Genomic DNA, 15,908 nt, shown 5'->3' with positions numbered 1-15,908 from the left:
CCAGCACGGGGCATGTGAATGGGATCTCTACTCACAAGAATCTTCTACTTTACAAAACCAAGAAATATGGCAAATATTTTTGCTTTGACACCTGCCCACGCAACACGGAGGCGACCAATTTTCTTCTAGTTAGACAGTGCATTCACATGCATCCTTTTTCCAAAAAAAAAATCAGATTTCTAGACAAACCGAGGTTTCGTTCCCAGCAGGAAGCATACATATGAGAGCCCTGCACTGTAGTGTCTGGACAGAGCCACCCTTGTGCCAGGCAGCTGCATCACCTTGGATCACCTTGCCGGCTTCAGTCCACAATCAAATGCTCAGTTGTTCAAAACAGCACCCCAATACTCGTTGCTACAGCCAACGAGGAGACGCGCTCACCAGCACGGCTTCCAATTCCCATTGTTAGCTCACTTTCATCAACAGGTGCCGTGGTTTTGTTCCAGCTACAGAGCAGGAAATGCAGAAGTGCTCCAACTCAATGCAGCTCCTCTCGTTCCAGTTCTTAGATTGCCTTCATCTGCATTTTGGTTCGAGTTACGATGGAGGAGGCCATGTGAGAAATGCTAATGACACGACTTCCCATAAACGGAAGCTTTAAAAAAAAAAAACTAACAAAAAAACCCCCTTTTCTTTCATGAGACAGATCACAACATTGAAGCATTTAGGAAGATACCTTCCCCCCTCCCCACCCCCAACTCCCCTTTGTCTCTATTGAAATGCCACAGCACAGTGAGGCAGGATTAAAAATCTCTGTTTTAATGAGTCACTGTTTAACTAGCCATCGGTTTCATAAATCTGACATCTTCAAGACTATCCTTGGGAGCCAAGTAACTGGCAAGCTAAAACAAGGGGTTTTTATTAATGGCATTAATAAAGCTGGGAGCCAGCAAAAGAAACCGCTACAGCTGCAACTCTACCAGCCATTGACAAGTTTTTGCTTGTATTTTAAAGCATGAGATGGATGAAATTTTCCATTAAATTAAAAAAAAAAATCTTCCGAACAGTCTTAGTCTTAAAACCCCGGAACTGCGAGTGACCTTTTCTGATCTCGTGTTTCAGTGTTTCTAAAACAGTGAACTGTGGCTGGCCCAAAAGTTATGCAGTTGCACAAAGTGAGAATAAATTACCGCTTCAACGCTAATATTCCCATCCCTGACTTGCTTCCTACAGAGCAGCTGGAGGTGAGACAATCACGACAGGGATCTCTTTGCCACATGGGATGGGAAGAGAGTCCTAGCATCAGTCGGGGCTAAATAAGAAATCAAATCACTTTCTACAGGAGAGGCAGGAATAATAGACTCAGAAAGGGAAGAGCTCAGGATCGAACCTGCTGGAGAAGCTGTGCAGGAGACCACGGCTCCCCGCCCATCAGGATGATAGACTCCTGCCTGAAGCATTTCCTCCTTTTGCTGGTGGTACACGGCTCTGCCGTCTCTATTTGGCTTCCCAGGGACAGAACGGACTAGCAGTGCCTGGCGCCTCTCCCAGAAGATCGTGACTTCTGGTCACACATTTGTGCCATCTGTCGCACCTTTCTTCCTACCTGAGTGTTGCTAGGACTATATTCATAGACGACATCCCTCTTTCCAGAAGTCCGAGCCTGAGTTTTCCCCGCTTTGGTCCACTGGATCTTTTTGCTGTCTACCTTGAGTGCCCCGGGAATTCGAAAGAGACTTTCCATTACCGCTCCATGCAGTAAGCTCCTTTTCAGTTTAAAGTGGTGCTGGACATCTCTGCCTACCTCCTTCCCCACCGAGCCATCGTGATCATATTCAGAAAGACAAGGTTCTGGACACAATACTGTTGGCTTCTTAGGAAGTCACAGAATCACAGAAAATGAGGAATGGAGGGGACCTCAGGAGGACATCCAGTCCAACTCCCTGCTCAAAGCAACACCACCCCCATCCTCATGCCAACCAGGCCTTACAGACCTCCAAGGATGGAGACTCCACCACCTCTCTGGGTAACCCGTTCCAGTGCTTCAGGACCAGAGGCCTGGTACTTATGCTTTCCTTGTGCTCCCCTACTTCCTAATGGAAATCATGAAGCTTGAAGTTTGCAAGGGGGGGCCTGAAGAGGTCACCTCTAGCCCATGAAGGAAGATACAAGAGGCTACAAGCTCCAATCTCAAATTTAAAGGCCATAACTACTCAAAATGACTGCAAACAAAGGCCCGTCTAATCCCAGCCAACAAAATATGGGAGTTGACACTGATGACAGATACGAGGTGAACAGAATTAGATGGGTAATAAGAGGGACAGGGTTACCCAGCATGTCTCTTGTGCTTGAGGTATTTGAGGAGGGAATGGGGCAAGCGATGGGTTAGCTCTATGGCCAAGAGCGGCAGCTGCTACAACATGAACCACTTGTACTATCTGCTTCCTGCTTACTCAGGGATTAGGTGGAAGAGAAGAGTGCATCTAGCCACATTTCCTGGGTTTCTGAGCCAGGCAAGCCTGGTTCCTGCTTCACTAAATGATTCCTGGTTGGTCCAAAACCACTAGCCCAGAGGTTCTCAAATTTTGTCTTATTGCATATCCCCTCCCAGATTTACCAGCTCCCCATGTACCCCCATCAGCATACATTTTATATTTGAAACCCTTAAATGCCAATTATTATTATTATAATGAAAATTAAATTCACCATTACACAACTTCTTCCGTGTATCCCCCAGAGATGTTTTGCGTGCCCCCAGGGGTACGTGTACAACAGTTTCAGAACCACTGCGCCAGGTGTTACTGGTCACAAAGAACATCAATGCATTCAGTGATGGAGGACTTGCAAAGGGAGCAAACTGGCCTTCCTTCTTTCTGGGTTTTTCTACCATTTCTGCAAACCTTATAGAATCGCAGCAAGTCAGTCCCGGTCAGGAAGTTTCTGGCAAATACGTAGCCATGGCGCTCAGCCAACCACCCCAAATGATATGCTCCAGAATGTAAAGCAGTCATTTACAAGGGGGTTTTTTTAATTAACTTTTTCCCAATGGTCTCTAGAAGGAGGGCTTGGAAACACCTGCCTGCAGCAGAGGAAGCCAAGAAAAACGTGGGTGTTCAGGACAAGGACAAACCTCCCTTTGGCTATGACGACAAGCAGCTGTGGTTCTGCCCTCAGAGATGACAGGCCGAGGAGTCACTGCAAGAAACTGTGATTCTTTCTGTACAGAAAAAATAGCTTTGTGAGCATCTTGCTGTCTATGAGCCCCGGCTTCCAATTGCTAAAGGACTGACAACCCCAGAAGGACTTTGCTGCAAGGCATGCTGCATAGGTGACAGAAACAAATAGGGAGACATCCAGAAAACGTATCTGTAGCTTTCTTTGACATGCTGGTCTGGAACTGCCACTTCAAGTGCATCTGGGTTTGGGTTTCTGCAGTTGAGAACCACCACTGCTTTGTAAACGATTAACATTCAAATCAGCGTAATTGTAAATCACAAAAAAGTCATTTAAGCAATTGAACTTGGTGACTGCAAGTCGGTATCAGTGCAGCCTTTTTCATTAACAGTATTAAACACAATGTAATTCACTGCTACAGCCCTACTAATTATAGCAACTTTATCTACTTCCCCAACACTGCCTAATATAGTTGTTTAATCTTGGATACCGAGCACAACTACAAGTTGGAGCATGAACATCTCCCCAACACGAGACAAATAGTTTCTGGTGCACAAAGGGAAAAAATGGAGTATCAGTTATCACTCTTCTACCCTTGGGGCAGAAACTTAAAACAGCCTTACCGTTTCTGAGCAAAGAACTATACACAATCAAACGAGATGGATCAGAATTTCCACTGCGGTTCTCTTTTCAATTAATTAGCACATTTTTTTTTTTAAAACCACCAAAATGGAGCAAAATACTTACACTGTGGAGTATGACGTTCTTTACCCTACTGAAAAGCTTTGAAAACAACTCAGTAAAACCAGAAGATTTTTTTCTATGTAATCCTCTCTTCAGGCACTTTTTGTTCTTACCAAATGATTGCCATGGATCAGAGGTGGTAGCTGTCACTGCAGTTCCTCCCCAGGGGTCAGTTTGGTTTGCCACAGCGGTGGGTCCCCAGGGCTCTGTTTTTTGGGGGGCCGGTGCTGACGAGGGCAGAGCATCCATGAGATCCAACAAAGTCGTATGCTGGGGGTAGGAACATTTTACGCTTTAATAAAGAGCACTACTAACTGGTAGTAGCATATCCAGCATAATGAAGTCACAAGGAAACTTTTTGTTCCTCTGTACACCCGGGGTTAAAAGTGCATAAATGGAAGAATCCTACTAACAAAGCAACCCCAAAGCATACAAGAGCTCGGTATTAGACTAGACGTTTATGGTGTTGGAGCATTTTGAAGCATAATCCAGGAATTTCTTAATTGAAGGCATTACCTCCTTCTTTTTGGGAATTTTAACTGTGTCTCTGCGACTCTCCTCCAGAGCCATCTGTAATCTCAGATCATCTCCACGTCTGAGGCGTTCCTCCTACAAAGGAAACAGACCCCGTGAGTACTGCCCATCAGCCTAGACTCTGCCTATAAAGATGGTACAGCATGCTCTATCCTGGTCCTTATCAGACCAGTGCAGGGAGAAGGCTTCCACTCGCTGCTTCCTTTGGAGCAACTTGCAATGTAAGCACAGGCATTGGGACTGCCAGGACAGATCACCAAGATCCCTCCGTGCAATGCAACTGGAGAGAAATTCCCTTTGCATCTCTCCCACGGACTCCCAACGAAAATCAGCAATATACCATTAGACCTGCATCACCATTTCTGGTTGAAACCTTTTGTTGAGAACATGATCATCTACAATTTCCCCAAAACGAGCAACGCAGGTTTAAATAATAAGGACTTCATAATGCAGTGGCAAAAACCAGTGCAAAGCAGATACTCCAACCTTAAATTATGACTCTTCTGCCCCTTTAAATCATCATTTAAAGCCATGTGTCAGTTTTAACTTCAGATTTCATGGCTTTTGTCAGCCTCTGTCCACATTTAGTACAACTCTCAGATCTAAAAGGAAGTGAACGGGTTATCTAGTCAACTCCTTGCCTTTTTGGATTCGAAGACAAATAGACCACCTATAACAAGTTAATGTCAAATATGAATATTTGATTCTACTACCTCTTTCTAAACCTGGTACTTTTTTTATAGCTTTTTCAAACCATTTAAGTTAGGGTTGGCAAGCCAGTCATTTGACCAGCCAATTTACCAGTCAATTGACTCCATATTTTTGACTGGTCAAAGATTATAGCGATTTTAACAAAAAACCTACATTTTTTGTACTTTTGACAAATAAGATTTTTTTACCCATTTCTTAATGGAAAAACATGTGCTTTTTCTGGGCATTATTTGCACCTATTGGCAATTATTTTTACAATTTTTGACCAATCAAATCAATTGACCAAACTTTATTTGACCGGTCATGTACCCAACTCTCATTTAAATGCAGTTTTTCTACTTGGTTTAAAACCACTCTTTCTAGCTTTATTGATAAATGATGAATGCTTTCCTCTTTTCGTATCTCTGCAAAGCGATTCAGTACTTTGAATTGTGGCATTCAGTTTCACGCTAATGTATTCCACAAGGAAACATCCCACGTCACTCCAGGAAAAAAATGACATAGTTCCATAATTGAGACCGAGTTGAATTTTGAATTTACATCAGATTCAGCTGTTCATACAATAGTACTTTTCCACTGAAAATTGCTTTGTAATCAAACGGCTGCCATCTCATCGCTTTCGATGGGAATGAGGTCACAGTCCCTCTCGGAAACGGTGACCCCTTCCAAACAGGCAACCCTCTCCCGCTATTTGCAACTGGTGTGAAGCCAAGCTGCCCCCAGGGAAAGACAACGGCAACGTATGCGTGCGGGCAGAGAAGTCGAATGATATTTTAGCTAACCTGCACAGGGTACTGACCTGCTCTGCAACTTCTCTGCTCATTGCTAACGCCAGCTGCAGTTGGAGCTCTTCCTCTCCGCTCGTCTGAGGCCGCGCCTGCTCTAGTTCTGACGACACTCGAGGGGACGTAGCTGTTGAAAAGAAGAGAAATATGTCAAATATGAGGGACCGCGCGTCAAGCTTACTGCCATTTCCTTGCACTTTTGATTCCAATCTCTCAACCCACTGTCCCACTTCCGTGAAGATGCTCCTGGAAGGCCTTCATTACAAGAATTGGGTCAGCTTGTGAAGCATGCTGAGGGCTGTCTGCTCCATTGACCAAACTCGACTTCTCGAACTGTCTCTATTTGTTGACCTCAAATGGGAGTTGAATGCAAAACAGCCTAATGCATTCAACTCCCATTTGAGGTCAACACAGAGACAGTTTTAAAAGGGAGAAACGTGGAAGGCACCCTTCAATCACATTAGAGAAAGCCTGTTCTTCGAAAGCAAGAGTTTGATTTAAGAAGGATGATAAAAGTCAATAAATGCTGAATATCTGGGTGGTGCAATGGATGCTGAATGGGCTGCCGTAGCATATATCAGAGCTTTGAGAGACAGGTCACCGACCTTATAAACTGTAAATGATCATTCAAGACACGCTTTGCTGTATGTTCGGAGTACTCAGATGTCACAATACAGCAAGGGAATTTGCTGGAAGTCAGCCAGTGCAAGGGTAAAATAGGATACCACCCACTTTTATGTAAAATAACACCCAGCCCTGAACAGAGCAGAAAAAAGAACTATTCTTAACTACTCACAGTATTTAGACACAAACAAGTCAACTATTCACGCTGAAGGGTTGCAAAATGCAGTCTCTGCAAAAACACAGATCCTTTCATCCACACAGATTATGCAAATTGAAAAAAAAAAATTACAATTTAAATTAGCGTGAAGATATGTTTTAAAGGTAGGCTGCACCGTTTTATAAGCAGGGGTGCTTAAAAAAGTATAGGGAGCGCGGATGCAGTTGTAACATCTGCTGAAGTCATGGGAAATAAATGAGCTGCGAGAATTAGTTTCAGACTTATGCCACTGTACCAAAAAAGTTAAACTGCTTGCCAAAAGAATCAGTGGGCTTCTTTCTACACTGGTCTTTATACAATGACGCTTGTATTAGAGGCAACTAGATGCTGCAAGCGGGACTGGATTCCAGTGCGCTTAGCACTGCACAATCATTAAGCAGTTTTTGTGCTTCCTCAAAGATTGGCACAGGTGGCACAGGTGCCAGGCAGCTTCTGTGTGGGGCATATATCAAACTGGGAAGGGAAAAGGCAGCACAGAGGCAGACAGGGCAGGGAGCAGAGAGCAGAGCAGCAACTTGGGCAGGGAGCACAGGACGGAGCAGAAAGCTGAGCAGTGGATCAGATAAGGGAAAGGGACTGGAGCGGCACTTGGGCAGGGTGTGGGGCTGATTTGTGGCAAGAGCTGTAACTGGTTTTATAACGGTGCTTGGCAAAAATATTAATGGGGTTGTTCTTTTTAATGACGTGGTTCCCTCCAAACAACTAGGGACTGAACTGCCCCGACTGCAGCTAGAGGGAGAAGAAAAGAAGATCCTAGTAGGGTTTCCCTGAACGCTGTACACAAAGATTCCCTTCCTCTCCCTGCCAGCATTATTAAGCTATGCTATTGAATATCTAGGAAGCTGATGCCAGCAGGGTTTCCAAGCTCCATTGACAGGGAATCACTAAGCTAACTCCTTTATTATTCGATCTATTTTTGCCCATAAAGAGCTGCTCAGTGCTCGTGTTCATTGTAACTCCAGCTTGCAGAGACATACCAGTTGCAACACCCCAATCATTAAAGAGCTGCAAGAATGGCTGGAATCAAGTCATTCAAGCCCCTTTTTCCCATCCCTCTACCCCGGCCAAAAAAAGCTCGCTGAAGAATGACATTCTTGCCTTGGCAAGAAAACACATTACCTCACTGTTCCCAACAGCGACCAGCATTCATCAGTGCCAGGAATCGAACGTGGTTAACAGAAAAGCTATATAAATGAGACCTCCGCTCATCTTTTAGATTTTGCCAGCGATTTGATTCATGTGGCTTCAGTCACTTTACTTTTAAATGGCATTTTAGCAAAATAAATTCATTTCCTGGCTGTTTTTAAATGAGTCGCATATTATAAACTGATTTAAAATGAAAAAAAAAGGTTTCACATGAAAAACTGAGAACATCACCAAGCTACAGGCACGCAGCAGAGGTCATCAGTGCATTTTTCGTGCAAGCAAAATTAAACGAACGCAGGGGGGTTATCTTTGAGGCTAATGTAGTCCCCGCAACCCACTGAGCTTTTAAATTCCTACGTTATCGGAACGGTCCCTCTCGATCGGCCGAGGGCTGCAGGACATGTTTTAGTTGCAAGGATAGAGTAGAAAGGTTATTGCCTTAGTAACAGTATCTCTGCCGCACAAAGGATCTCTTATGCCGTAGCACATGACAGTTAACTCAGATGTTTATGTAAGATGGGACTGAATGGATCGATTCTGACCCGGGTAAGCCCGGCTTTGTTGCTGGCGGAGAATTTTAAGATTCGGGCTTCTCCAGGCCACATGTGGGATATTTGCTGTTAGTAATAAATCCCCTTGGCCTGCTTTCTCACCAAGGCTCTAGCTACAGGATGAAGAAATACTTTCCAACGTTGGTGAACAGCTAGGTCCTGTTCTACTTTACGTCTTTATTACCAGCCGTGATGTCTGCCGTACGTATTTACTGATCGTTTCTTGGCTAGGCTATATTTTGGCTGTGCTTACAAGCCATCCAGGAATCCCCCCCCCCCCCACACACACATTTTCTGATAAATTTTGTTAGGGTAAGCAAAAATAGTCAGCAGCTACTCACCCTTCATCAGGCACAGGAGAGAACAGAGATTGTAAAAGTTCTCCTAGGTAGAAATGAAGATTCATATTTCACAGGAGAGCTGAAGCGTGGCAGTATAAACCTTCATTTCTACTAGGAGATCTTTAACAATCTCTGCTCTCTCCTACGCCTGATTAAAGGCAAATGTGCCCGAAAGCTTGCAAATAATTTTTTTTTTTTTTTTGCAAATATCCAGTTGGTCTAATAAAAAAATATCACCTCTTCCACGAGTTTTGATTTCTTTTGCCTCTAGACCAATACAACTATAATCTGGGTACTCAATTTAATCATGCAAAAAATGCATTCTTGCTGTTTGATATCCTCTATTCATTTAACTTCTTGACACTTTGCACTTTTAGAGAGAGGTGAGGGCTTGTCTCTGTGTATACAAACTTGTAGGGAGAACCAGGGCTGATGGGTAAGTAATTGGGTCTGCTAGCTCTCTTCTCCAAATACTGCTGTTAACAAGGATGTTATCTCTGGAGACACTAATCCACAGTTTGAGAACTGAAACTAAGCACCGCAGAGATGCTTAATGGGATCTTCTAGACTAAGCACCGAGTCCCACTGGGTACAGTGGTTTTCTTTAATCTGTACGAATCTATAGAGGAGCTCTGGAAACCGCATAAGACTGGGCCCCTGATACAGTCCATGGCCTGTTGTGACCTATTTATAAAACTTTTTTTTTAAAAGGTTACATGAATATAAGGCACATATATTGTCCATATCATTAGAAGTTATAATGATATCTTTGAGCTTTAACATATCTTAAATTAAAACTATCTTCATATAAGTTTAAGGAAAAAAAAGCATCTTAACAAAAAAAAGCAAAAAATATAATTAAATAAAAAAAATCTGATTTAAATTTAAAAAATCCATTTTTAAGCATTGATTTTTATCCACCCTGATGTCCTTCTTACCTACTTACTGGTCATTTCTTGGCTAGGCTATATTGTGGCTATGCTTATAAGCCATCCAGGAACCCCCAAATTTTTTCATAAATGTTGTTAGGTTAAGCAAAAATATTCAGAGACAGAGAGCTATATTATGGTTTAAATCAGTAATTGGGGGGGGAGGAATCAATTATGGTATACAATTAGAGTACACTTTTTTATGCAAATACTTAGGCAGAAATCCGTTAAAGGTTCTCTATGCCAAGTGATTTCAGGTGCTTGGAAGGGAAAAAAAAAGTCTTGTCTTCACCTACTTGTGGTAGGGATCCTTTTCAAAGACTGCAATGACCTTACAATAATCTGTTTTTGTGAGACAGGCATGCTATTATATATAGACTGTGGAACCAAGGAGTCCATAAATATAAAGACTGAAAAGAAATAGAAATAATACCATCACTGTGTCACCCTACGATCCATGAGTAAGCCGACACGGATCCTGAACGTCAGGCTACGTAACGGCAAGTTTTACGGTAGGCAGAATACAGAAAGAGGCAAAGAGAAAGTATCTGATCTCGCTAGCTGCAAGTGTCAGAAGAAGGAGCAATGGGCTCAAGCTGCAGCAAGGGATGTTTATGTTGGATATTAGGAAGAATTTTCTCACTAGGAGGGTGGGGAATCACTGGAACAGGTTACCTACAGAGGTGGGGGGAAGCGCCATCCTTGGAGGTTTTCAAAACCCGGCTAGACAAAGCCCTTGTTGGGATGATGTAGTTGGGGCTGGTCCTGCTCTGAGCAGGGGGTTGCACTAGATGTGACCTCCTGAGGTCCCGTCCAACCTGAATTTTCTATTAATCTAAATGTAGCATACTGGTAGCACATTTTATGAGCTCACTGGGGTAAAAAACAAGATTTTTGATATCAGGAGAGAAACAGTAGCATCAAATATTGCAGCTGTGTGCCAGGTGATCAGATTTGCGGCATAATTTCATCAGTAGTCAGTCAGTTTGTCACTCCAGATTTTGGGTGTCAGGAAACAACTTCATTTGGAATGAAACTTCTCCCTTACCAACATCACTTTATTTCATTATTATCATCGAAGATCAAAGCTGGGATTGCTTTCTAGGTCAAAGCTGAGATCAAACTCCTTCAGCCCTTATCGGTTCCACTGCTCTTTGACATCTGTTCCACCCTGAACATTTATTTGTAAGATATAAACCCCCGGAGGATAAAGCAGTACACATGCACACCAAATGAAACCTTTACTCCCCCAGTCTTTGCAAACTTTTAATAGCCAGTAGTCATCTAGTCCACTGCAAAGCCATCACTGAAAGTCCCTTTTAAAAAGTACCTAATGTTGCAAAGATCCTTCTGGCTTGCTTCAATTAAGCAGTGATTTTTTAACACCTCCCACCTCCCTTAATAAAAATGCTTCAAGCATGTCATGCAACAGAAAAGCCTGATTACAGGAACAACAGTGCTCTTTTGTACCTGCTCTTAGTTCCTGTGGTACACTAAATAGTGCGTGTTACCAGGGAATTAAACCAAGTTGTCACTTTTCTTAAGCAATATGCGACAGGTCAACCGTGGTTTTCAACCGGTGGCCCATGAACACCTGAGGGGGTAGCAGACTATTATCCAAGTGGTCTGCAAAATGTGACTATTATGGATCAAAAGTATATGAATACACATACTTCCAAATCAAAAGGGGTCCGGCACCTCCATTCAAAATTTTTTAGGGGTTTGCAAATGAAAAAGGGCTGAAAACCACTGTGCACATAGCCTTGCCCAAATCAGACCTGGTCTTCTGCATACTAATCTAGTTTCATCAATACTTGACGTGCACAGACACTGGCATAAAACCAGAATTGAATCTGGCTGGCACAGTGTTAGCATGGGATAAGGAAAAAAAAACCAACCTGAATTTCTTTTCACAACAATCCTATTAACTAATTCCACTGAAATTCTCTCCCTGTATGGTAGGAGAAAAAGCTGAACTCCATGAGCAAATGCTAAAACTTGCAAGTTCATCACAAAACATGCTTTCAAATAATGAATCGGTTTCATATGTATAACCACATATGTTAATAACTAATCAGATGTTAATCTTGCAACAAGTACAGGATTACTCAGAACAATTCTATTAGGGTTAAAAGTCTCCACGTCTCAAACTGCAGACAAGCTCTTCTCAGCCCATCTTCCTGGTCACCAACTCTTTATCAAACATTGTGTTGTATATAACAGGCATTTTGTTTCTCAGCTGAATTGCTACTGGAAGCCTCAAGGCAAAAAGCTCCTCGAGACTGGGCTGCTATGTGCGCACCGCGGTTCCTATCAACTGCTCTGTACGTGTCAACCAAGCCAGGGTGTTAAGATGCACAAGAGCCCTGCACTGCACTGCAATGCTTCGGAGAGCAGGATCTCGGTGCTTTGCAAAACACGCCACCCAGCATATAACTCAGGGGGCTGGGGATGAGAAAGGCAATAGCACACAGAGAATGGGTAGCTGTACCTTCCCAAAGTTAAGTAGGCAGACCTTGTCTTTGGCTTACCAAGGCAAAGTCCCTTCAAAAGCAGGGCTTAAAACCTTATGGGATAAGGTTGGGGCGGAGAAAGGAAGCAAAATCTCTGACACTTGAAAGATACTTTTGAAGCCAGAATGAACCCACCTAACCTCCTATGGCCTCCATAAAAAAAAAAAAAAAAAAAAAAAAAAATCATATTTGTGTATCTTTTGAGGTTTTTAAGATCTGACTCGACAAAGCCCTGGTTGGGATGATGTAGCTGGGGCTGGTCCTGCTTTGAGCGGGGGTTTGGACAAGATGTGACCTCCTGAGGTCCCTTCCAATTTTCATTTTCTACGATTCTTTGTTTCTATGATCTTTCCTTCACATCAGCAAGTTCTCCTAAGACTCGCACTGTGGTCAGGACAAGGGTGTCTGCTCTAACAGCCTCTCGTGCCAACCTCAGATGGAGAATGGCAATCCTAGATGGACAGGGACACTATTATTCAACTGGTGCTGGGAGAGGTAGTTTGGGACCAAAAAGAAAAGTAAAAGAAGTTAGACTCTTCAAACGCCTGCCCAGTTTCATGAGTCCTCCTACAGCTGCTGAGTATCTTGCTTGCAAATGTGCCCTAAGTCGAGCACCAGACTCAGATAATGGCTAGTACAATTTTATTCTGTTAATAATTGGCTGGCTCCAATACAACCCTGCAATAATACAGGACTCCTGTAGCCTAATGTCCAATTTAAACACCCTGCTTAGAGAGCAATTTTTAAAATTACTAAATTGGAATGGTTGATGGTCTCGGCCTAATGGTCAAGGCACATTTTGCTATCTGAAATACCATCACAATCAACATCCTTCCCTGCATTCTGTATTAAATATTGGAATGTATTTATTTGCCGGCTATAAAGCAGCGCTTGCATTTAAGTGATTGTCAGTACATTTTTTCCTGGAAACTCCAGATTTCCTGTTCAGCTTCTTAGGAGAAGTGAATGTGGAGAATGGGATGAGCAATTTCCCACTAGAACTACATATATCCTTGGAAAAACACCCCCCCAAAGGAGACAGCAATGGGCTCTCTTGGCAACCTCAGCAAGAACGAACGGTGGCAGAGACAAGAGACCGAAATGTTCAAATGCAGGTGCCTAACCTTCGGGACCCAAATCTGTACTTGGGCAACTTATGTAACTGAACTGATTTTTCACCCACCACTCCCGAAGACTTCAAATCCTCATCTTCCTTTCCTGCTATTCCCTGAGGTTTCCATTTGCATCAGGAGCAAGGATGGAGAGGCAAAAAACCACTGTGGGGGTCAAGAAGCAACTTGTGTTTTGGGGGCTGGTAACCCAGAACCAACAGGAAGCATCCGAGTGACTTGGAAAAAAAAATGTTAAGATTTCATAAAAGTCTTTTCAGCAGGGATATAAGGATTTAAAAGCTTTTCAAAATGGCCTAGGCATTCCACATATTTTGTCATATGATTATTTTACGTAACTATCCAAAGCCCGATAATTAACAAGCACAGCAAACTCAAAAACTAGAACACAGTTATCTATGATACCGTGTCAGAATCTACTGATATGACTGCCTTTTTGTAGTTTTATGCTACGTGTTTGGGTTTCCACTGAAGACGATGCTGCAAGGCAGTAATGATAAAAAATGTGCTTATTAACTACTGCTGATGTCAGCATTAATGGCACGTGGATACTGCTGACAAGAACACCTCCCCTAGAATTACTCCAGCCTTACAACACAAGAGTTTCACTGCCTTTGAGGATCTCTGAAATAAAGCTTTGTGGAAAGGAGTCTACCGAAAAACTTTCCTTTACCATTCCATTTTCTTTACTTTTATACCGACTGCTACAGATCAGAACAAATATTTGCAGGAACGAAAATAATGTAAGAAAAAAGAAGTGTGGGACACGATTAAAGATATGAAGTGGATGGGCACATCTACGCGTGCAATTCATGATATTTGGCTCTACTGCTGCATATGCAGGTGGTAAATTTACACCGCAGTAAGTGCCTGCATGTGTCGACGGTGACACTTTACTGTGCAGTAGATTAGCCTACAGAGCAGTAAAGTGTCTCATGTAGACACAGCCGCCGTCTGAAAATAGCAGGTGAATGGACTTGATCTAGGAGGTCCTTTCCACTTCATTCCTATTCTGGAGGTGCAGGGCTCACATGCACTGGGGATTTTTGTACTGCTTCAGCAAACTGTTTGGTAGATGCAAATGTATAAAAAGCGACCTGCATCAGCACCCGACGGCCGGGAAGACTCCTCTCAGTCCTCTGTTCTCAAAGTGCTTATCATTGTGATAAAGTTTCTAACCCCAAAAACACAACACATCTCGTCTTGGGTAGAGACACAAGTGACGGCAAAGGTGGCATCACAAAACGTTAAACTTCCTCAAAGGAGGGGAAACTGCCTATAGGCAGAAATGACTGGATTCAGAGACTATTAACGCGGCATTAAAAATATGCTCCAGCACATCTCAAGTTGAGAAGGGAGATTGAGAACTTTGCTGTGAAGTAAAACTGTTTCAATGACAGCATCTCTACCGCGGCTGGGAATTCATGCTCAAGTCTGGATGTGAGCTACAAGTTGAAAACTGTTGTCAGCCAGTTTGTAAGAAATGGAAATGTTCCACAGAAAAAGAAGTGAAGCGATAAGAGCAACTATGCAATATAAAACTATTTATAGAAACAATTTTGGTTGAAAACAATAAACCTCCAATTATAAGCTTTTCCTTTTACCAATCATTTAACTCTCCTCTTCTTTCCTGCTACATTGGACTATCATGATAACTTGTGACAGAACAACGCCAGCTGCCGTTCTCGTTTGGCCTTATCCCTCATGTTGCTGATATTGCTGCTCCACCTCCCTTCTGTAACTTAGTCTTCTGTCAATTAAATAATTTAGCTTTACAGCAAACAGTGCATATCATAATATTAAGTGCATATTGTTTATAACCACAGACCAAATGCTTTCCATATGTAGCTATGCATCATTATTCCAATTTTACACGAAAAAATTGAGGATAGGAAGTTCTCTCTCTTACCCAATATTAATAAAGTCAATGGCTGAACTGACCAGGACACCAGTCAGATGTAGTAGCTGTTAGACCATATGGTCTCTATTGCTATGATTTGTCCCACACAAAACTATGATTTTTTTTTAATGACACTCAGATCCTATTTTTATGATCAAGAGGCAAGTGCAGAAGGCATGCATAAAGAACTTCATGCCAGATAATGGGAAGGAAAACAGAATGTATTTAAGTAGGAATTAATTAAAAGGTATTTTCCAGAATTCCTACACATTCTGCCGAGCAAGAGAGAAGCAAATGAGGTCACGTAAAATTATGCACGCCCTAGCAGATGAAACTCGAATTTGTGTTTAGGCAAAAGATACATCCAAAGTTCAATTTATTAAAACGAGTTAATGAATATTCAAATCGCTGTGTGCATGAACTGTAAGTGGCCTGTATTTTTCTAGAGGCAAGACTCAAATGCTATGGGTTGAGAAAATGTCTCCCAATTAAAACGGGAAACCTGTGCACTTGTAAGCAGCAGAGAGCAAGGCGTAAGAAAGATTACTTCCTACCGGAATAGACAGTTCACTGCTTACAAAGAAGAAATTTTCCCAAGAGTTTGCAAAACAAAACTTTCATTCCTTGTATGCAGGTTTTTAAAGCTATAAGTTCAGACTGCATGAGAAG

The 15,908-nt window shown here is 42.6% G+C and overlaps 1 protein-coding gene across 5 annotated transcripts in view; it reads right to left on the bottom strand.

Annotated features, from left to right (window-relative positions):
* The window catches only part of EPN2 (epsin 2), a 62,552-nt gene that overhangs the window by 10,851 nt on the left and 35,793 nt on the right, over positions 1-15,908 (bottom strand). For all 5 annotated transcript variants that reach the window (XM_019494565.2, XM_059716816.1, XM_059716818.1 and 2 more), the window contains 3 exons: positions 5,903-6,015; positions 4,375-4,467; positions 3,972-4,128 (listed from right to left, as the gene is read on the bottom strand). In XM_019494565.2, coding sequence (XP_019350110.1) covers positions 3,972-4,128; positions 4,375-4,467; positions 5,903-6,015 — 363 coding nt within the window. The remainder of the gene's footprint in view (positions 1-3,971; positions 4,129-4,374; positions 4,468-5,902; positions 6,016-15,908) is intronic.

This window comes from Alligator mississippiensis, chromosome 13, assembly GCF_030867095.1.
Source record: "Alligator mississippiensis isolate rAllMis1 chromosome 13, rAllMis1, whole genome shotgun sequence".
Classification (NCBI taxonomy): Eukaryota; Metazoa; Chordata; order Crocodylia; family Alligatoridae; genus Alligator; species Alligator mississippiensis.
This window is presented reverse-complemented; position numbering and strand designations above follow the sequence as displayed.